The following is a 17,410-nucleotide window of genomic DNA, read 5'->3' as shown; positions in this document are numbered from 1 at the left end:
TTGCAGGAACAGCAACTCATATTCCGCTTGGGAACCCTGCAGCCCAATGGTATCAATGTGGATTTCACAAGCTTCAAAATCTCCCCTCCCCCTACCGCATCCCAAAACCAGTCCAGCTCGTCCCCGCCTCCCTAACCTGTTCTTCCTCCCACCTATCCCCTCCTCCCACCTCAAGCCGCACCCCCATCTCCTACCTACTAACCTCATCCTGCTCCCTTGACCTGTCCGTCCTCCCTGGACTGACCTATCTCCTCCCCACCCACACTCACCTTTACTGGCTCCATCCCCGCCTCTTCGACCTGTTTGTTTCCTCTCCACCTATCTTCTTTTCTATCCATCTTCTATCCGCCTCCCCTTCTCTCCCTATTTATTTCAGAAACTCCTTCCCCTCCCCCATTTCTGATGAAGGGTCCAGGCCCGAAATGTCAGCCTTTCTGCTCCTATGATGCTGCTTGGCCTGCTGTGTTCATCCAGCTCTGCACGTTGTTGTCTCGGATTCTCCAGCGTCTGCAGTTCCTACTGTCTCTCCCATTTACCTTCATTTGGCTCATTTCCCTCTAAACCTTTTCCATTCATGTACCTGTCCAAATGTCTATTATATGTTGTAACTGTATCCGCATCTACCAATTCCTCTGGCAGTTCATTCCATCCTCTGTTTAAAAAGTTGCCCCTTATGTTCCTTTTAAATCTTTCTCTTCTCACCTTAAAAATATGTCTTCTAGTTTTGAATTCCCCTATGCTAGGAAAAAGACCTTTGCAATTCACCTTATCTATGACCCTCAAGATTTTATAAATTTCTATAAAATCACTTCTCAACCTCCTATGCTCCAGTGGAAAATGTCCCAGCCTAACCAGCCTCTCCCTATAACACAAACACTCCAGTCCCGGTAACATCCTTGTAAATTTTTTCTGTATCTTCTCCAATTTAATAATATCCTTCTTAGAAAAGACGAACAGAACTGTACACAGTTCCAAAAGTGGCTTCACCAGTGTCCTGTAAAACTGCAACATGCATCCCAAATGCTATACTCAACCTTCTCAATCACCCTGTCTACCTGTGACGCAACTTTCAAAGAACTATGCACCTGAACCCCTAGGTTTCTATGTTCGTCAACACTCCCCAGGGACCCACCAATAACTGTACAAGTCCTGTCCTTGTTTGTCCTACCAAAATGCATCACCTCGCATTTATCCACATTAAACTCAGTCTGCCACTCCTCGGCCCATTGCCTCAATTGATAAACATCCCTTTGTAATCTTAGATCATCTTCATGTGGAGAATTACTGTTTAGACCAAGTATTGGTGGTCACCACCAATTTGGGACTGGACCCATAACGAGAGAGAACAGTTTAAGGAAAAACAATTTAAGCCAAGAAAACTGATGGAAGAGATTTTCAATTCAATGACTGGCTTCTATATTTTTAGGCCAACTGCGTTTGTAAATTCTCAGTGGAATGATATGATACCACATCTGTGCTGCAGTCTGAATGTGTTTACTGTGCTGACGTATGGTGCAGTTATGAGTAGAAGTATCCAGGAATTGTTGAAGCAGCTTGAGAGAAAACACTGCACTTTAAATGAACGATTGAATGATTATTCATGTTATATCAGTTTTTCGATGAATGAATGAATGAAGCAGTGTTCTTGAAATAAACTGAAATAGAGAAGCAACTATTTCTGTTTCAACAGATTCATCACCAATAAATCAGGAATGATCTATTTTTGAAGTTGGAACTTGAACCAATTAAAGTTCTTTTAAAGATTCTTTAAAATCAGTAATTTCAGGTTTAACTAGGTCAGTTCAGATTACAAATACTGAAAAAGGCTTTTGACATTATTTTAGTAGCTGTGCACACTCTATAAGAAAAGATTCTGGTAGAAAATGCAAGTATCTTAAGTATGTAACCGTAAAGGTGTACCAGATGTAATCTTTTGAGATTTTACCAATAACTTCTCTCTTCATTGACACTGGCATAGAGCTGGATTAGGATTCTTCACTGTCTCGTTGCATATTCATTTGAGCTTTGAGATTATTGTTACTGTTGTTATAGTAACAGTTTTGGCTATTCAGTGAGGTTTCCTTTTGTGAGTTGTTTTGCTGAATAATATTGGGCATGTAAGACTACATTGTACAGCTGAAAAGAAAGCAAAGGAAGTATTTGTGAGTGTTTGTTCATTTTAATGTCAAGTTTTAAAATGTCCAGTTTCCAACAATATTCACATTATTGGAATTTTGGATTTAAAAATCCTGTGCACACAGGGGAAGTGGATGAGTCATCTGAATATTAATTTTCTAGTTTCAAATAATTTTGAAGCTCCCAATTACGTTCCTCTCCCTTTTGGGTTAGTTTCAATGAGTAACAGACTCTCATAAAGGAGGAACATTGCTGGCTAAATTTACTGAACCATAAAGAGAGATCCCTGACCCTGTTCTTATCACATTAAATAACTAACGTTTTTGAAGTTCTGCAGATTTGATTCATATTGTACCTCAGTCATCTTCGAGAACAGATTGATGAATGGAGTTTTCCACTAACTTGAAATGGTCTTTAAATTAACATGTTTGACAAAGCATGAAATTCACTCATTTACCATTTCTTTCCCCAGTAAGTCCAACATTGTCATTCCAAATGTAACATCAGCCATCTTTGTTTTGAAATACTCCAAAGATTGTCATTTATGTTATGGTATGGCTTTCTGTTTTATTTCAATAATTTGTATTTCCTCACCATCACCATTCTAAAGACCACAATGCTACAAATTCTAGTTCAGTTGAGTGCGTGGAATTAACAATCCATAAAATGCCAATTTTAGGAAAAATATGAAATGCACTACTCCATTGTCTAAGATATTTCTTTGGTGCTAACTTTCCAGTGACTTGCTTCATTAACATGTACAACTGAGATTGACAATTCTGAACTAAAATTCCATAATAACATTTTCATTTGTAGCTGTGAAACCTCTTAGGTACAACCTAAATAAAACTGACTCAAAGACTAAAACTGACGTAACAACAAAGGTGGATTGGCCATGCTAAATTGCCCATAGTGTTCGGGGATGTGTAGATTAGGTGGGTTATAGGGGGATGGGTCTGGGTGGTACGTCTGAGGGTCAGTGTGGACTTGTTGGGCTGAAGGGCCTGTTTCCACGCTGTAGGGATTCTATGATTCTATGAAAATTACTCCCTGCATAAGTTGGTCAGGTACTGCTTGGCTTTTGGAACCAAGTGAATCATTTTGAATGTACGTGTGTTTGGGGTAGTGATGATGGTGATGGGAATGGGGAGAAGGGGCAATTAAAAGAATTACAAAGGTTCAACTTCCTTCCACTGGAGAAGAATAATGCCTTCATATGTATTAACTGCCCCTTCAACGTACGCCAGACCAGACAAAGTTATGAACACACCTCATTGAAGTAGCTAGATAAATTCCTGTGCTCAAAATATAAATCTTTTCTAAATGTCAGTGCCCCAAAATATAATCAACACTGTTCAGGATTGGCATAATCTTATGTCTTCGTAAATACTGGCAATGATGAAATTTGGGATGATGCATGTTGCTGGAAACCTCATGAGAACAACTAAATGTATAGGGTTCAAGTAGGGAATGGTAAAAATTTTTATAGAGTTTCTTAACAGCTCAAGAACAAAAATTTATTTTGACTAACTTTTACAATATAAGAGAGCCTTCCTCAAAGTTTTAAAATGCAATTTGCTAAATGTGAACTCACTCTTAAAAGTGTGATAACTGTGTCATCAGCATTTTTCCAGCCAACTAGTGATGTAGACTGGAAAGTGTATATGTTATTAGAATTACTCCCGATATTGTTAAAGAGCGGGAAGGTGCCTACTGTAAAGTGCCAATGTTGAACCTGGTAGCTTTTGTCTGTGATACTCAAGTGGACAATTGAGAAAACAGTGCAATGTTAGACAAAACCCAATATGGTGTCTCAGACGGAAATAAATCACCTGTGTTGCTTTTCAAATAAAGATGTGGAAGTTCTTCTGTCTCCTAAGTAATATTTATTACTCAATTAACATCACAGAAACACTACTGTCACAGCTGTTAGTAGGACCTTTTTGTTTATGAAAACAACTGCTATGTTTCCCTACTTTACGTTAGAGTCTGCACATAAGAGCCGTTTCATTGAGCTTTGAATTATTTTGGAATGTCCTGGAAGTTGTGAAAAGTAAAACTTCTTCCTTTCTTTGAAATATTCTAGACTTCAGACTGATGTGGTGCATTAAAATGCTGTCATTTAGTTCTTGTATCTGTATTCGCATCTAGTCAGGTGAGATGGTAGACTTCTGTCCTTGATAAGAATTTTAAGCAAAATCAATTCACACAACACTCACCAGACTGTCTTTTTTGGAATCCTGCACACACTCCCTCCAAAAATTTAGAGAGAATTATTTTTAGACCAGCCCTCTGATTTTCTCATCACAACTTACTGTTCCCCAAGTTGGATTTATTGCTTGCTGTAGTTTGCACCTTTCTTCCTGACAGCGCCATTGCTATACCTACATCACACGATTTGTAATAGTTCAAGGAAGCTGCTCACCTCCAGCTTCTCAAAGGTCATTAGAAATGGGCAACAAATACTGGCTTTGCAATTGAAACTGAGCAACATAGGAGCAGGAGTATGCCATACAGCCCTTGCATGCTTTGCTGTTGTAGATCATGGCAGATTATCATTCAAAGCTATTTTCCCAGTCTATCCGCAGATTTTTTGCTGTCATTCGTATCTAGAACTCTATTGATTTCTGTCTTAAAACATACTCAATGACTGAACTTTCATGATCCATTGGGATCATTATCCTCTGAGTGAGTGAAATTCCCATTCATCTCAGAGCTACATGGTTTGTCCTTTAATCTGAGACTATGTTTCCATGTCCTAGAACCCCAGAGGCAGAGAAAACATCCCTTCTGACAGCAATGCCCACATCCCAAGAACAAAACCAAAAACAAACAAGAGCTTCAAACAACATATTTTCAAAAGCAGGCTGGTGATATATGCATCAGTTGTTTTTTCTTAAAAATTCAATCCTGGATGAAAAATTTAAAGAAAGCAACTGTTCAATATGCAGTAAGAAGAACGATAATATTAAACTGATAAGGCAGTTGTTCGCAGGCCCATTATTGTTCAAACAGAATGGTTTGGTTAGACATATGCAAGTGTGTCCCTCTACTCAGGTCATATGACATTGATTAGAATTCATAACCAAAGATTGAAGAATGTTTTTCTCCACGATGCATGAAAGGAAATGAAATTGCTTCTGTAAATGCATCAAGGCCACCATTTCATCATCCACATTGTGTACCCCAGTGAGTTCCCATTGTCCTTCCAGATGCACAGTAATGCAAGGAAAGCGAGGTATCTGTATTAAATAAATAACTTTGAATATACTTGGGAATTCTCTGGTCAACCATCTATGCAGTTCAGAGGTTAAAATAAGTCCAACTTTTGTAATTTGAAGTGGTTAAAAAATACATTTTGTACCCAGCAAAGTATTGTCTTAAATGACCCAAGGCTGTATCTTTTATGAGTTGCTTGAGATTTTTGGAGGGTTTTTCACCACAAGGCATAGTGCATTTTCTCTCGTATTTTATGAAATTTGCCCATTAACTATTTACTCACTTATCTACCCTTAGCCTTGTCTGAGTCTAGCCCCGTTTAATCACATACCATTCTGGGAGCAATTCACCACTGTCCAATATCCCAGTGTTGATTGGCATCCCTGGTACCAGTGTGCATATAGACAAACATTCAGTCTGGAACTGTTTTTGCATATTCCTTCCATTTTCCTTGGACACGGCAGGCAAGGGGAAATTTGTCTGAGTTCTGAGGAAGGGTCACCGGACCCGAAACATTAACTCTGATTTTCCTTCACGGATGCTGCCTGACCTGCTGAGCTTTTCCAGCAACTTTGTTTTTGTTCCTGATTTACAGTATCCGCAGCTCTTTCATTTTTTTATTTAAGGGGAAATTTTTGCTGTGTTTGGCAGACAGGGACCTGGAGGTCCACCTGGAGCTAGTGTAGAGGTGGGACATCCTCTTCTCCCATGACCCGCAGAGGAGGCAATAACACCAAACCATAACAACCTGGTCTGAGGTTGCCCCCATCCAAGCAAGCACAATCTCAGACATTTGGACAAATGTTGGAAGAAGATCAGTGAACTTTGTGTCCATGCTGAACAGCATTGCAATAAAGTCATACTGTGAGTCTGGTGTCTCTGGCCAAGGGGCAAAAGTGAAAGATTGAGTTTCCATGTTTATCAGTAGCCCTAGCTACTTTCTAATCATAGATGTTATTACATACACCTGGCACAATGGGATTTGAACCCATGCCTCCAGTCTCAGTTTTAGAGACACGCCCACTGCACCACAACAGCCTGTCCTCCTTGTGTGAAGTCTGGATAACAAGCATCATAACTAACAATGTAGAACATCACAATAAGGCTGAGATAACAAGGCATAGAGCTGGATGAACACAACAGGCTAGGCAGCATCAGAGGAGCATGAAAGCTGACATGTCGGGTCTGGACCTTTCTTCAGATTTTCTGAAGAAAGGTCCAGACCTGAAACGTCAGCTTTCCTGCTCCTCTGATGCTGCCTGGCCTGGTGTGTTCATCCAGCTCTACACCTTGTTATCTCAGACTCCAACATCGGCAGTTCCTACTATCTCACAATAAGGCTGATCTGTTTTTTCAACCGACAACTCATATGAACTGTTGGAGTGGCTAACAATAGAATTTGTGTTCATTAAACTTGCGTTCTTCTGGGTTGTGTAACTTATGACAACATTAATTGCTATCTTTTCTCATTAGGCCATTGATAAAATTGCCATCAAATATTTAGTGATTAATTGCACACAACTATGTTTGCAAATACTTCATGTATTTGTTACAACTGTTTGCAATTACTTCATGTGTGTGTTACAATCCTAATTCAACCATGTCATTCTTTAATGTATGAAAGACTGTTTTAAAATCATAAAGCAGTTGTTTGACTTTGATTACAAGCAATATTTTGAACAGAAAATATTTGTTCTTCTATAATATTGTCTCAGAAAATCTGTTTAGATTGTTATATAATTAGATCAATAATTAGAGATTGATAGCTTTCACATTAATAAACCTGAATAACTTAACAATTTTTTTACGTAATCAGGAATGCAGACTATTCAGTGTTTAGTATGTGTCATGATTCACAAATAAGCAACTGTTTCCAAAACAATTCTAGACCTGCATTATTATCTAGGAATGGTTCATCTGTGTTAAAGCTTTTGCTGTTACAGTTTTAATTGTATAAGGTGTTCTGATTTGTTTTAGTGGATTCTGGTCATGCACAATGGAGCATAATAGAAACTGGTTCCAGCAGGTTCACGATGACACATACAACACAGCTTCAAGGAAAAGCTGTTAATCATCAAGAGTGTGACATTGTATTATTATTGGATTTGTGAATGCATTTTTTTCCATATTGTAAATCATGCACAAGAGATTTTATCAAGCTCTATCATAATGAAATGGACTCAGAAAGGTTTGAGGACAATCATAAATAATACTGTATATCCTATATACTAGTAGCTCAAAGTGTTTCAGTCCTGTTAGATAATAAATTTAAGATATATTTGGATGCATCAACAGCTGTAAAAGATATCCAACCACATTATCTGCAAAAGATTTTAAATCCTATGATGTGTTACCTTACAAATTAGTGGATATAGTGCAACAGATTTACTCTTATTGCTGTGGTTCTCTTTTTCTGGTTAATAAAGTATCAGCTGAGATAATTAAAACTAGTCTATAGATAGCTTTCAACGTTATTACATGTAACAAAGTTTATGTCCATCTCTGTGTTAAACTTATTTCAGAAATATATTGTGAGTAATAAATTCTTTGGTTATATTTTATGCATTATCATGGAATTATAGAATCCCTATAGTGCAGCAGCAGGCCATTTGGCCCATCAAGGGCACATCAACCCTCCAGACAACATCCCACCCAGACCCACCCACCTACCCTGTCTCTGTAACCCTGCATTTCCCATCGCTACTCCACCTAGCCTGCACATCCCTGGACACTATGGGAAATTTAGCATGGCCAGTCCACCTAATCTGCACATCTTTAGACTGTGGGAAGAAACTGGAGCAACCAAAGGAAAAAACCACGCATACGCAAGGAGAATGTGAAAACTCCATATAGACAGTTGTCCTGGAATTGAACCCAGGTGCCAGGTGCTGTGAGGCAGTCGTACTAACCACGGTGCCATCAGCTGGAAAATAAAATTTAGAATTTCTGTTTAGCTCTAATTGCAATATTCCATGTTGTATATTCCATAAGTTTCAAATGCTAAACAACTTAGGCAGTGGATCTAAACTAACATGCATATTCTATTGAACAGGGTCACTGTCAACTTGAGAACTAAGGAAGATGTGCTGCATTACTTGTCACTATTATCTCAGGTGAAATACAAAATTAAAAAATCTGCTAATGGTGGATGTGCAAAGACAAAAATACCAGAAATTCACAGCAGGTTGATCATAATCTTAAAGAGTTCATTGGTTAATCTATTAAAGATGTGGTCTCATGATGAATGGGCAGTCAGTTTTGATTGAATTTCCATTCAAAACAGAAATCTATTTTTGATGTTGAAGACAAATGGAAAGTACAGTGTATTTCTTGCATTTACTGTACTGTTTAATTTTTTCTTGGCTCAAGCCAGTGTTTTCCCTTCTCTGTAGGCAAAAAGTAGCCTTTTAAACGTCACGCAGAAAATGATATAAATTAATAAACAGTAACTGTGAAGCCTTGTAATCATGCTTCATTCAAGTGATGCTGATAATCTGCTAGCTGTTATGATAATGTTTGACCAGTTTGTAGGTCATGTGAGTTATGATTTTTTATGATCAATGCTTTGAAACGAAAGTACGTTACATTTAGATTTTCTATCAATTGGATACAATTCAGTGACACCTTTTCCACATGTAAGGTATTAATCTGTTTAACTGTTAGGAAATCAATATTAAGTGGCATTGATTATGCAAAACAGTCTTTAATTAATGACTTCTTATTGGCCTTGTTGGTGTACATACACTACATGGACTGCAGCAGTTTAAGGAGGTAGTTCTCCACCACCTTCCCAGGAGCAACCAGGGATGGGCAATGAATGCTGGCCCCACCAGCGACACCCGTATTCCATGAATTAATAAACAAAAATTGTAAAATTTTTCAGGTTTCTTGCCTATCAGTGTCAAAAAACTAGTTTGCATTTCTCTTCCTGGACTGGAGTATTTCTTGTTTTAATTGATGAGGAACTCCAGTGCTGGTTTCTGTTCCCTCAACCTCAGAAGCCTCTGCCACCTCATACAGCTCACCAGCCAGACACAGGTTTAATGATATTCAATGTGCACTTCAGCTGAATTTGTCTATATTTCTAGTTCATCATTTAGTTCATAGCATAACTTCTATAAATGGTGTTGAAATAGCTAAGGGTGGAAATGCTGGAAATTCCAGAGTTCAGGTACATTCAGCATACAGTATTCTTAACTCTTATGCTGTCTCTTAGGTGGTAAGATTTTGTGCACCTATCAGGAATATTTACCATTGTGGCGGTCAGTGGTGAGTTGATGTACTACACAGGTGACATGGGTGTTGCCTCTGGTACTGAGGAGTCATCCTTGATGTCATTATTATTTTGTCACTTGATGGAAAAGTTGCTATGTTGCACCACTTGTTGGCAATATTATCTTATACTGTGTTCCATTCAACAGCTCTGCAACCATTTTGATGTCAGCCTTGAGAGGTGTGGATCAGAGTAACAACATGACAAGGTTTGAATTTTCCTTTATCTGTTGGTTTTTTTGTGAGAGTTCCCTTGATCTCTGGACCTATGTATCTAAAACCTATGATCTGTTGGATAATGTGATGTTGTTGAACCTGTTCTGTTCATCAAATTCCTCAAACTGTAGTAAATTATTTTCGATAGTCACATTATTCTTTCAGGAATCCCTTGTTCAGTTAATAAGAGTCGTAATGCTGAGATGATGGTTGTAACTCTCAAATCCTAAAAGGAAATTTTGAGGAGTAGTTTGCGATTATGAGGTGCCATTCTTGATTGTGTGTGAATAACCAGATGCCACAGTATCTATAATTTGCGTAATACTTCAGTCGTTATCATCTCTTTCCATTGTGTTTTTCTATACGTTTTGGAAACAACGCATTCATCAAACTTCGGACACAAGTGCCAAGTGTATAATCCATTTTGGCTTCCTCCAAACATCCCCAGTATCTCAGACGTCAACCTCCAGCCAATTTGTATTACTTCACGTGATATCAAGAAATGGCTGAAGGCACTGGATACCGTAAAAGCTATGGGTCCTGACAACATTCCAGCAATAGTGCTAACAAATTGCTCCAGAACTTGCCACATGCATTGGCAAGCTGTGTCAGTAGAGCTAGAACACTGGCATCTACCTAACAATATGGAAAATTGCCCAGGTATGTCCTGTACACAAAAATCAGTACAAATCTAACTTGACTGATTACCACCCCATCTGTCTACTTTTGATCAATAGTAAAGTGAAGAAAGGTGTGATCAACAAATCTATCATGCAGCATTTACTTAGCAATAACCTCACAGATGCCCATTTTGGATTCCTTCTTGGTTCAAACATGGACTTGGTTCAAAAGAGCTGAACTCCAGAGCTGAGTTGAGAATGACTGCCCTTGACAATATATTCCAACATATAAGAAAAATTCCAAGGGATGAACTCTCAATCCACAGTTCAAATTTAAGAAAGCTTAAAGAAAAATAGTGTGTAATTGTGCAGAGATAGCAAGAACTGCCGATGCTGAAGTCAGAGATAACAGTGTCGAGCTGGAGGAACACAGCAGGTCAGGCAGCATCAGAGGAGTAGGAAAGTTGATGTTTCAGGTCGGGACCCTTCTTCAGAAATTCTTCGTGTGCAGAGATAGGTGATGAAATAACTCTACAGAGGTAGTGTACAGTATTGTGCAACTTTTATTTAAGGAAGGTAGAATGCATTGGGAGTAGACTACTGCCTGGAATTAGCAGGTTGCCTTTTGAACAAAGTCTGGATAGGATAGGCTTGTATCCATTGGCATTTAGAAGAGTAAGAGGCAACTTGATTGGAACATGCAAGATCCGGGTAGGTGTGAATTGCATGTTTCCTCTTATGAGAGCATCTAGAAATAGGGCTCACTCCTTAAAAAATAAAGGACCACCCGTTTAAAAGAGAGAGGCCATTTTTATCTTTCAGAGCTGTAAGTCTTTGGAACTCCCATCCTGAAGAAGTGGTGGAAACAGAGTCCTTGACTTGCTTTTTAATGCAGTGTTCCAGAGATTATTGTTAAGCAAAGGTGTAAAACAGTTATCAGGGTTAGGTGAGAATGTGAATCTGAGGTTACAGTCAGATCAACGATGATCTTATGAAATGGTTGAATGGCCTATTCCTGCTTCTTGTTTGTTTGTGTGGTTTATGTGAGACTTCACTGAAGGAAACTTGGATCCAAGAGATTACTTTTTCACAAACTAACAAAAGTTTATAGGATGATTCTTTATATGGAACATGGTAATTAGGTAAAGGCTGCTTTAAAACTCACTTTTTAAAAAATTCTGAATTCAATGTTGAAGGGGAAGCTTGTTTACAAAACTGAAATAATTAACATTAAAAAAATGTAAAAATTCCTAATATCATGTTCAGGGATATTGGTTTGAAAGTATCCAAGCTGATCAGGTTATGCAATTAAATAAACCTGTATTCATTAACAAGTATATCTGGAAATTCAGCTCCCTCACACTGCAAAACCTGACTTTTCCAAATGCCCTCACAATTCGATGAGCTGTAATTATTGATAGGTAAAATTATGTTTCAAAAAGTGATGATAATGTAGAATATTACGTTAAATTGTATTTTTTTCTACCTTCAAGTTCTGATATTCACTTTTTGTGATTCCTGTCCTGTACTCACTAGTGGCTTGCATCAGTTTGCTGTTGACCAGCATGGACTTAGTTAACTTTGGAGAAAGAGGTAAAATTTAAGAGATTGGGACTATTGCCCTACAACAATGTACCAAGTGTGGCAGAATGACAGCAACTCTGCTGCGCTATATTTTTGTATCTTAAATTCAAAGCCAATATATACAGCAATGGTCTCTCAATCTGCTAGCACAGTTAAAACAAAATGTGCCTTTCAGATAGAAAAATACTTCTGTACATTTCTGATATGATCTTGTGTAATTCAACTGTTAGATTTGGATGCACAATCTGTTGTACACCACATTATTCTAGAATATTAAGGATTGATCTGTATATGTCATTTCGAAGGTCAACATGTCATTGAAGGTGTGTCTAAACCAAATTAAGAAGTTATTCCATTTGGAGCACGTTCTTTCCCGAAGCTAGATTCAAAACAAAACCACCTAGATGTTCTGTATGATGAGAACTCTTCTCTATTCTTTTCCTGCTTCCTCTTTGGTCTTTCCCCAAGCAGAATTGTCATTTCATGTGAGATTCTACTCAGTGGTTCCACTGTGATCCATGCTGGCTTTTCCTTGCTGCCACTGCACTGAGAAGGTGGGGCCTAGCTCTCCAGAGGAGCATCTTGTATTAGCCTTACTTACTGCCATATTTTGGTGTTAGAACGGAGAAGGACTCAAGAATGGGAGTAATGTTGTTTCCATTGCAGCAGAATTGAATATTTTCCTGTTCCCAATGCATACTTTCTAACCAGCAGGTACCCCACTGCTCTGCATTGATACTGATCTCTGACTTGCTGAAATGGATTGGAGTTGTGGCAGGCTTGGAAGATTGCCAAAAAAGGATGCTTCCTGGGCTCATGCATTTTTTTTTTTATTTGTCCGTGGAATCTGAGCTTTGCTGGTAATGCCAGCTTTTAGTTCCCAACCTCTTTTATTTTTGTGCAATTGTATTGTGGTTTCTTCTTGAACTGCCGAAGTAGGGGAGGAATTGGCACAGCAGTATTGTATTTGTATTAGTAATCCAGAATACCAGGCAATGGTTCTAGGTTTAGATATATGTTCAAACCAACCATAGCAGATGGTGAAATTTGAAGTCAACAAAAATAGAGAATTAAAAGCTAGCATAATAGATTACTGTTGATTGTCTCAAAAAACCCATCGGGTTCACTAATGTTTCTCAGCAAAGGAAATCTGTCATTATTACCTGCTCTGATTTACATGTGACTCTGGACATGACTTTCTGGGCAATTAGAGGTGGGCAATAAGTGCTGGCCTAGCCAGTGTTGCCACACCTCATGAACAAATTTTTTGATGAAAAATGTGGTTATCTATATCCATTGTGCTGTTAAAGAGAATCTTGTAGGATTTTAACCCAGTGACGGTGAAGGAATGATGACGTATTCCCATAGTATGTGGCTTGAAGGGGAACATGCAGGTGCTGGTACTCCTACATGTCTACTGCTCTTGAAATATTATGTAAGTGCTTAGCGTTACCTCAAGACTCCAAGCAGATCAGTGTTTGTGGAGTCCATTGACTCCAACTCTGTAATCTGAATTAGATGCAACTCAGATCATTTGATTTGTTTATTTAAGCAGGAATAAAGAATTAGCCTAACAAAGATCCTTCAATACAAATAATATAATGCTTTGTCATTGGCTCCATGGAGCTCTGCTTGCTTTTGGAATGTTACATAACATTTGATGGAGGGAGTGTTATTTAGATGGACATATCACCCTGGCAAACAATGCTATCCTACAATGTAAAGCAGTTGAATCCTGTGCTTCAAATTGTGCTCCAGTGGATTTCAAGAAACAAGAGACGTTTGGATGATATCATTAATGATAATATAAAGTAAAGGTAAAGTCACCACAGTCCTACAGGACCATAGGGCTGTCTCTGGTTTGAGAGAGACAACTGGTGGTGGTTTATCGGAGGGTCACCATGCCTCAGGCGAGGGAAGAGATGGAGAAAGAGAGTCTTTCATGGTAAATAATGTAGGAATTGAACCCACATTATCGGCATCGCTCTGCATCACAAATCAGCCATCCAGCCGACTGAGCTAACTGACCCCCATAATATAAACATGTATAAAAGATAATTTAAATGTAACTTGAAAAATATGTATTTTTCCCAAACAAAGATCAGCAGTAACATAGGAGAGAGTGGTATGTGAAGATTATATGTCCCTGCTGAGGTATTTCTTTCCCAGACCTTTATCTGTACTATAAAAGCTGTTAAATACAGATGGAGCAAGCATAGAGTGTCAAAATAAAATTGGAATGCTATTCATTTTAGTTGAAGTCCTGATAAGTTTGTTTACAGTTTGGCCTCCAGGAAGGTTTGCACAAGTAGGACGTTTATTGGCTAGATAATCAATTTGTCTTTGAAAATTTCAAACCCTCATTGTACTAAATACTTACCATACAGAAACACATTTTTTAGTTTCAGCAGTCTGGCAGGATTTATAGAGGGAAAGCAGAGTTAATGTTTTGAGTCCAGTTCAGAACTTTAGTTAACTCTGTTTTCTCTCCACAAATGCTGCCAGACCTACTGAGTTCTCGAGCAATTTCCGTTTTTGTTTCAGATTTTCAACATCCACAGTTCTTTGTTTTATTTTTGTTTTTAGAAACTGACGTGGCGAACATTTGTTTGGGGGTGGTGAATTGTTTGAAGCCTAAGGGCGGAACTGAAGAACTATGTATGGGGATTCTCAGAATGAACGATTTTTTTTTTAATATTCTTTTGTAGGAAATATGCATCACTGGCTGGTCCAGCATTTTCTACTGAACCCTTGCCTAGTAGTAGGTGGTGGTGTGCTGTCTTCTTGAACTGCTCCAGTCCTTGATGGATAGGTACACGCACAATTCTGTTAGGGAGTGAGTTCCTTAATTTTGACCCAATGATGTAGCTCCAAGATAGGATGGAAATTGCCTTTGATGGCAACTTGCAGATAATGGTGTTCCCATGCATCATCTACCCTTGTTGCTCTAGGTGGTGGAGGTCACAAGTTTGGAGGGTGCTTTCACAGGAACCTTGGTGAGTTGCTGCAATGCATCTTATAGATTGTACATACAAGGGTCACTGCTGTAGGGAGTGAATATTGAAACTGGATGTTATGCCATCAAGTTGGCTGTACTGACATGGATATGTTGAGCTTCCTGAGTCTTGTTGGAGCTGTACTCATTTGGCAAGTGGAAAGTATTCCATCACAGCCCTGACTTGTGTATTGTGGATGATAGACAAGCAAGGGAGACTGAGAAGATGAGTTATTTGCCTAAGAAATTCTAGTCCATCACCTGCTGTTCTAGCCACAAAATTTATGTGGCTGATCCAGTTCTGTTTCTTGTAAGCCCCAGATATTGATAGTGGAGGATTCAGCAATGTGAATTTCACTGGTCATCAAGGGGAGATAGTTGGACTCTCACATTTTGGGGATGCCAATACCAAGTACTTGTGTGAGCTAAATATTACTTGCCACTTATCAGCTCCAGCATGAATGTTGTCCTTTGCAAAGCTATTGCAGAGCAACCTTCTTTAATATTTTACTCCCTTCATCACCAGCACAATGTCGCAGCAGTATGTATCATTAATAGGATGCCCTACAGTTGCTCACCAAGGCTCCTTCAAAAGCACTTTCCAAACCTACAACCTCTACCACTTGGAAGGACAAGGGCAGCAGATGCAAGTTCCCTTTCAAGCCACACGCCATCTGGACTTGGAACTATATCACCATTCCTCTACTGTCATGGGTCGAAATCCTGGAACTGTCTTCCCAAGTCCATTGTGAGGGTCTACACACCCACAGAGCTGTAGCAGTTGAAGCTAGTGGCTCACCTCCACTTTTCCAAGGCAGGTAAGGGCAAGCAATAAGTGCCGGCCTAGCCAGCGACATCCAATTTAATGGAAGAGTCAACATAAATGCAATGAAGTGCATCGAAATTGAAATATTCAGCACAAAGATCCCACGTAAGCAGAGATCAGTTCCAAGCCTTGTGTTCTGCAGGTAGTACTAGTTACTGAATAATAAATGAATATTCATCTGTCTTACAATTAGCTTTTACTAGTCTAATATTTGTACTATGTTGGTGTAGACAAAACTTGGGCTTTAGATCCGTCCTTCTTTATAACATAACTAGGTGGAGGGTTACTAAACATAGACATATTTTCAACAGATTGACCCTATAGTTTTTGAGACTAATTCTAACTTAACCTAACTGGGAAATGTACAGGATTGTGAGGAATGCTAGTTTCACACCTTGCCTGATTTTACTCTTCATTGAAACCAATGGAGAATGATATTGGGTGGGGTGTAGTAGCAGAGTTCCACCCAGTTCCATGGGTTTCTGAATAGGTGGATTATGACAAAATTGCCACCTTAGTTTCTGTGCTGACATTGTCTAACATTTAAATATTAATCCAGTAATTTTTTTTCTGGGTGGATATAAGCAGAGTCGTTTATTGTTTAAAATATTTCATCATGATCTGCCACAGCATAGTGAGATCCTTTTCAGATTAAAGTGTTCACTAACTAGGTAACTGGCAACTTTAGAGGCATTACGCACATCTGAAACATTTTAACTCATGTCACTAAAACATCTAAGTATTACAAAAATAAACAGATAGACGAGGAAAGACTGCTTGAGCTTGTTCCTAAGGGTTATGATGCAACTAACCATTATGACTGTCAGCGTCCCCTCCCATTATGTAATTGTCTGGGATTAAATATGACATGACTGTTTCAGAGTGAAAATAAATAAGGAAGATTGTTGACCAACCCAGTGATTTCTGTAGATTATTATACCACTAGACCCAGAAGTGCTGTTACGCACAACTGAATAACTTTACTCCCACTACCAAATAATCTGTGGCACTTCTCATCTATTACCCCTCACGACTAAGTCATTCGTGTCTCCAAAGCCTGACTACTAAAGAGATTTTTAATCAGCCTGTTCAAAGAAATGTTATTACACACCTCTGGAGCAGGTGGGACCTGAACCTAGGTCTCCTAATTCAGAGGTTGGGACACTCTCACTGCCCCACAAGAACCCTATAGTGCCCACTAAATGTATTATATAACATCTCCATGGCAGGTGGGACTTGAACCCATACTATCTAGTCCAATGGTGGGATACTATCTTTGAGAACATATGAACATAGAACATAAAAACCAGGAGCAGGATTAAACCATCTGGCCCTTCGAACCTGCACTGCCATTCAGTAAGATCATGGCTGATCTTTTCATGGCTTCAGTTCCACTTACCACGGCCTGTCAATATAACACTTAATTCCATTACTATTCAAAAAATTATCTATCCTGGCTTTAAAAACATCCAATGAGGAAGTCTCAACTATTTCACTGGGCAGGAAATTCCACAGATTTACAACCCTTTGGGTGAAGAAGTT

General features: G+C 38.8%; 1 protein-coding gene across 3 annotated transcripts in view; it reads left to right on the top strand.

Annotated features, from left to right (window-relative positions):
* arhgef3 (Rho guanine nucleotide exchange factor (GEF) 3) overlaps positions 1-17,410 on the top strand; it is a 301,914-nt gene that overhangs the window by 9,309 nt on the left and 275,195 nt on the right. For all 3 annotated transcript variants that reach the window (XM_048606689.1, XM_048606690.1, XM_048606691.1), the window contains exon 2: positions 9,777-9,836. In XM_048606689.1, coding sequence (XP_048462646.1) covers positions 9,777-9,836 — 60 coding nt within the window. The remainder of the gene's footprint in view (positions 1-9,776; positions 9,837-17,410) is intronic.

This window comes from Rhincodon typus, chromosome 16, assembly GCF_021869965.1.
Source record: "Rhincodon typus isolate 14 chromosome 16, sRhiTyp1.1, whole genome shotgun sequence".
Taxonomy (NCBI): domain Eukaryota; kingdom Metazoa; phylum Chordata; class Chondrichthyes; order Orectolobiformes; family Rhincodontidae; genus Rhincodon; species Rhincodon typus.
The sequence above is the reverse complement of the archived record's forward strand: the minus strand, read 5'-3'. Positions and strand labels throughout refer to the sequence as shown.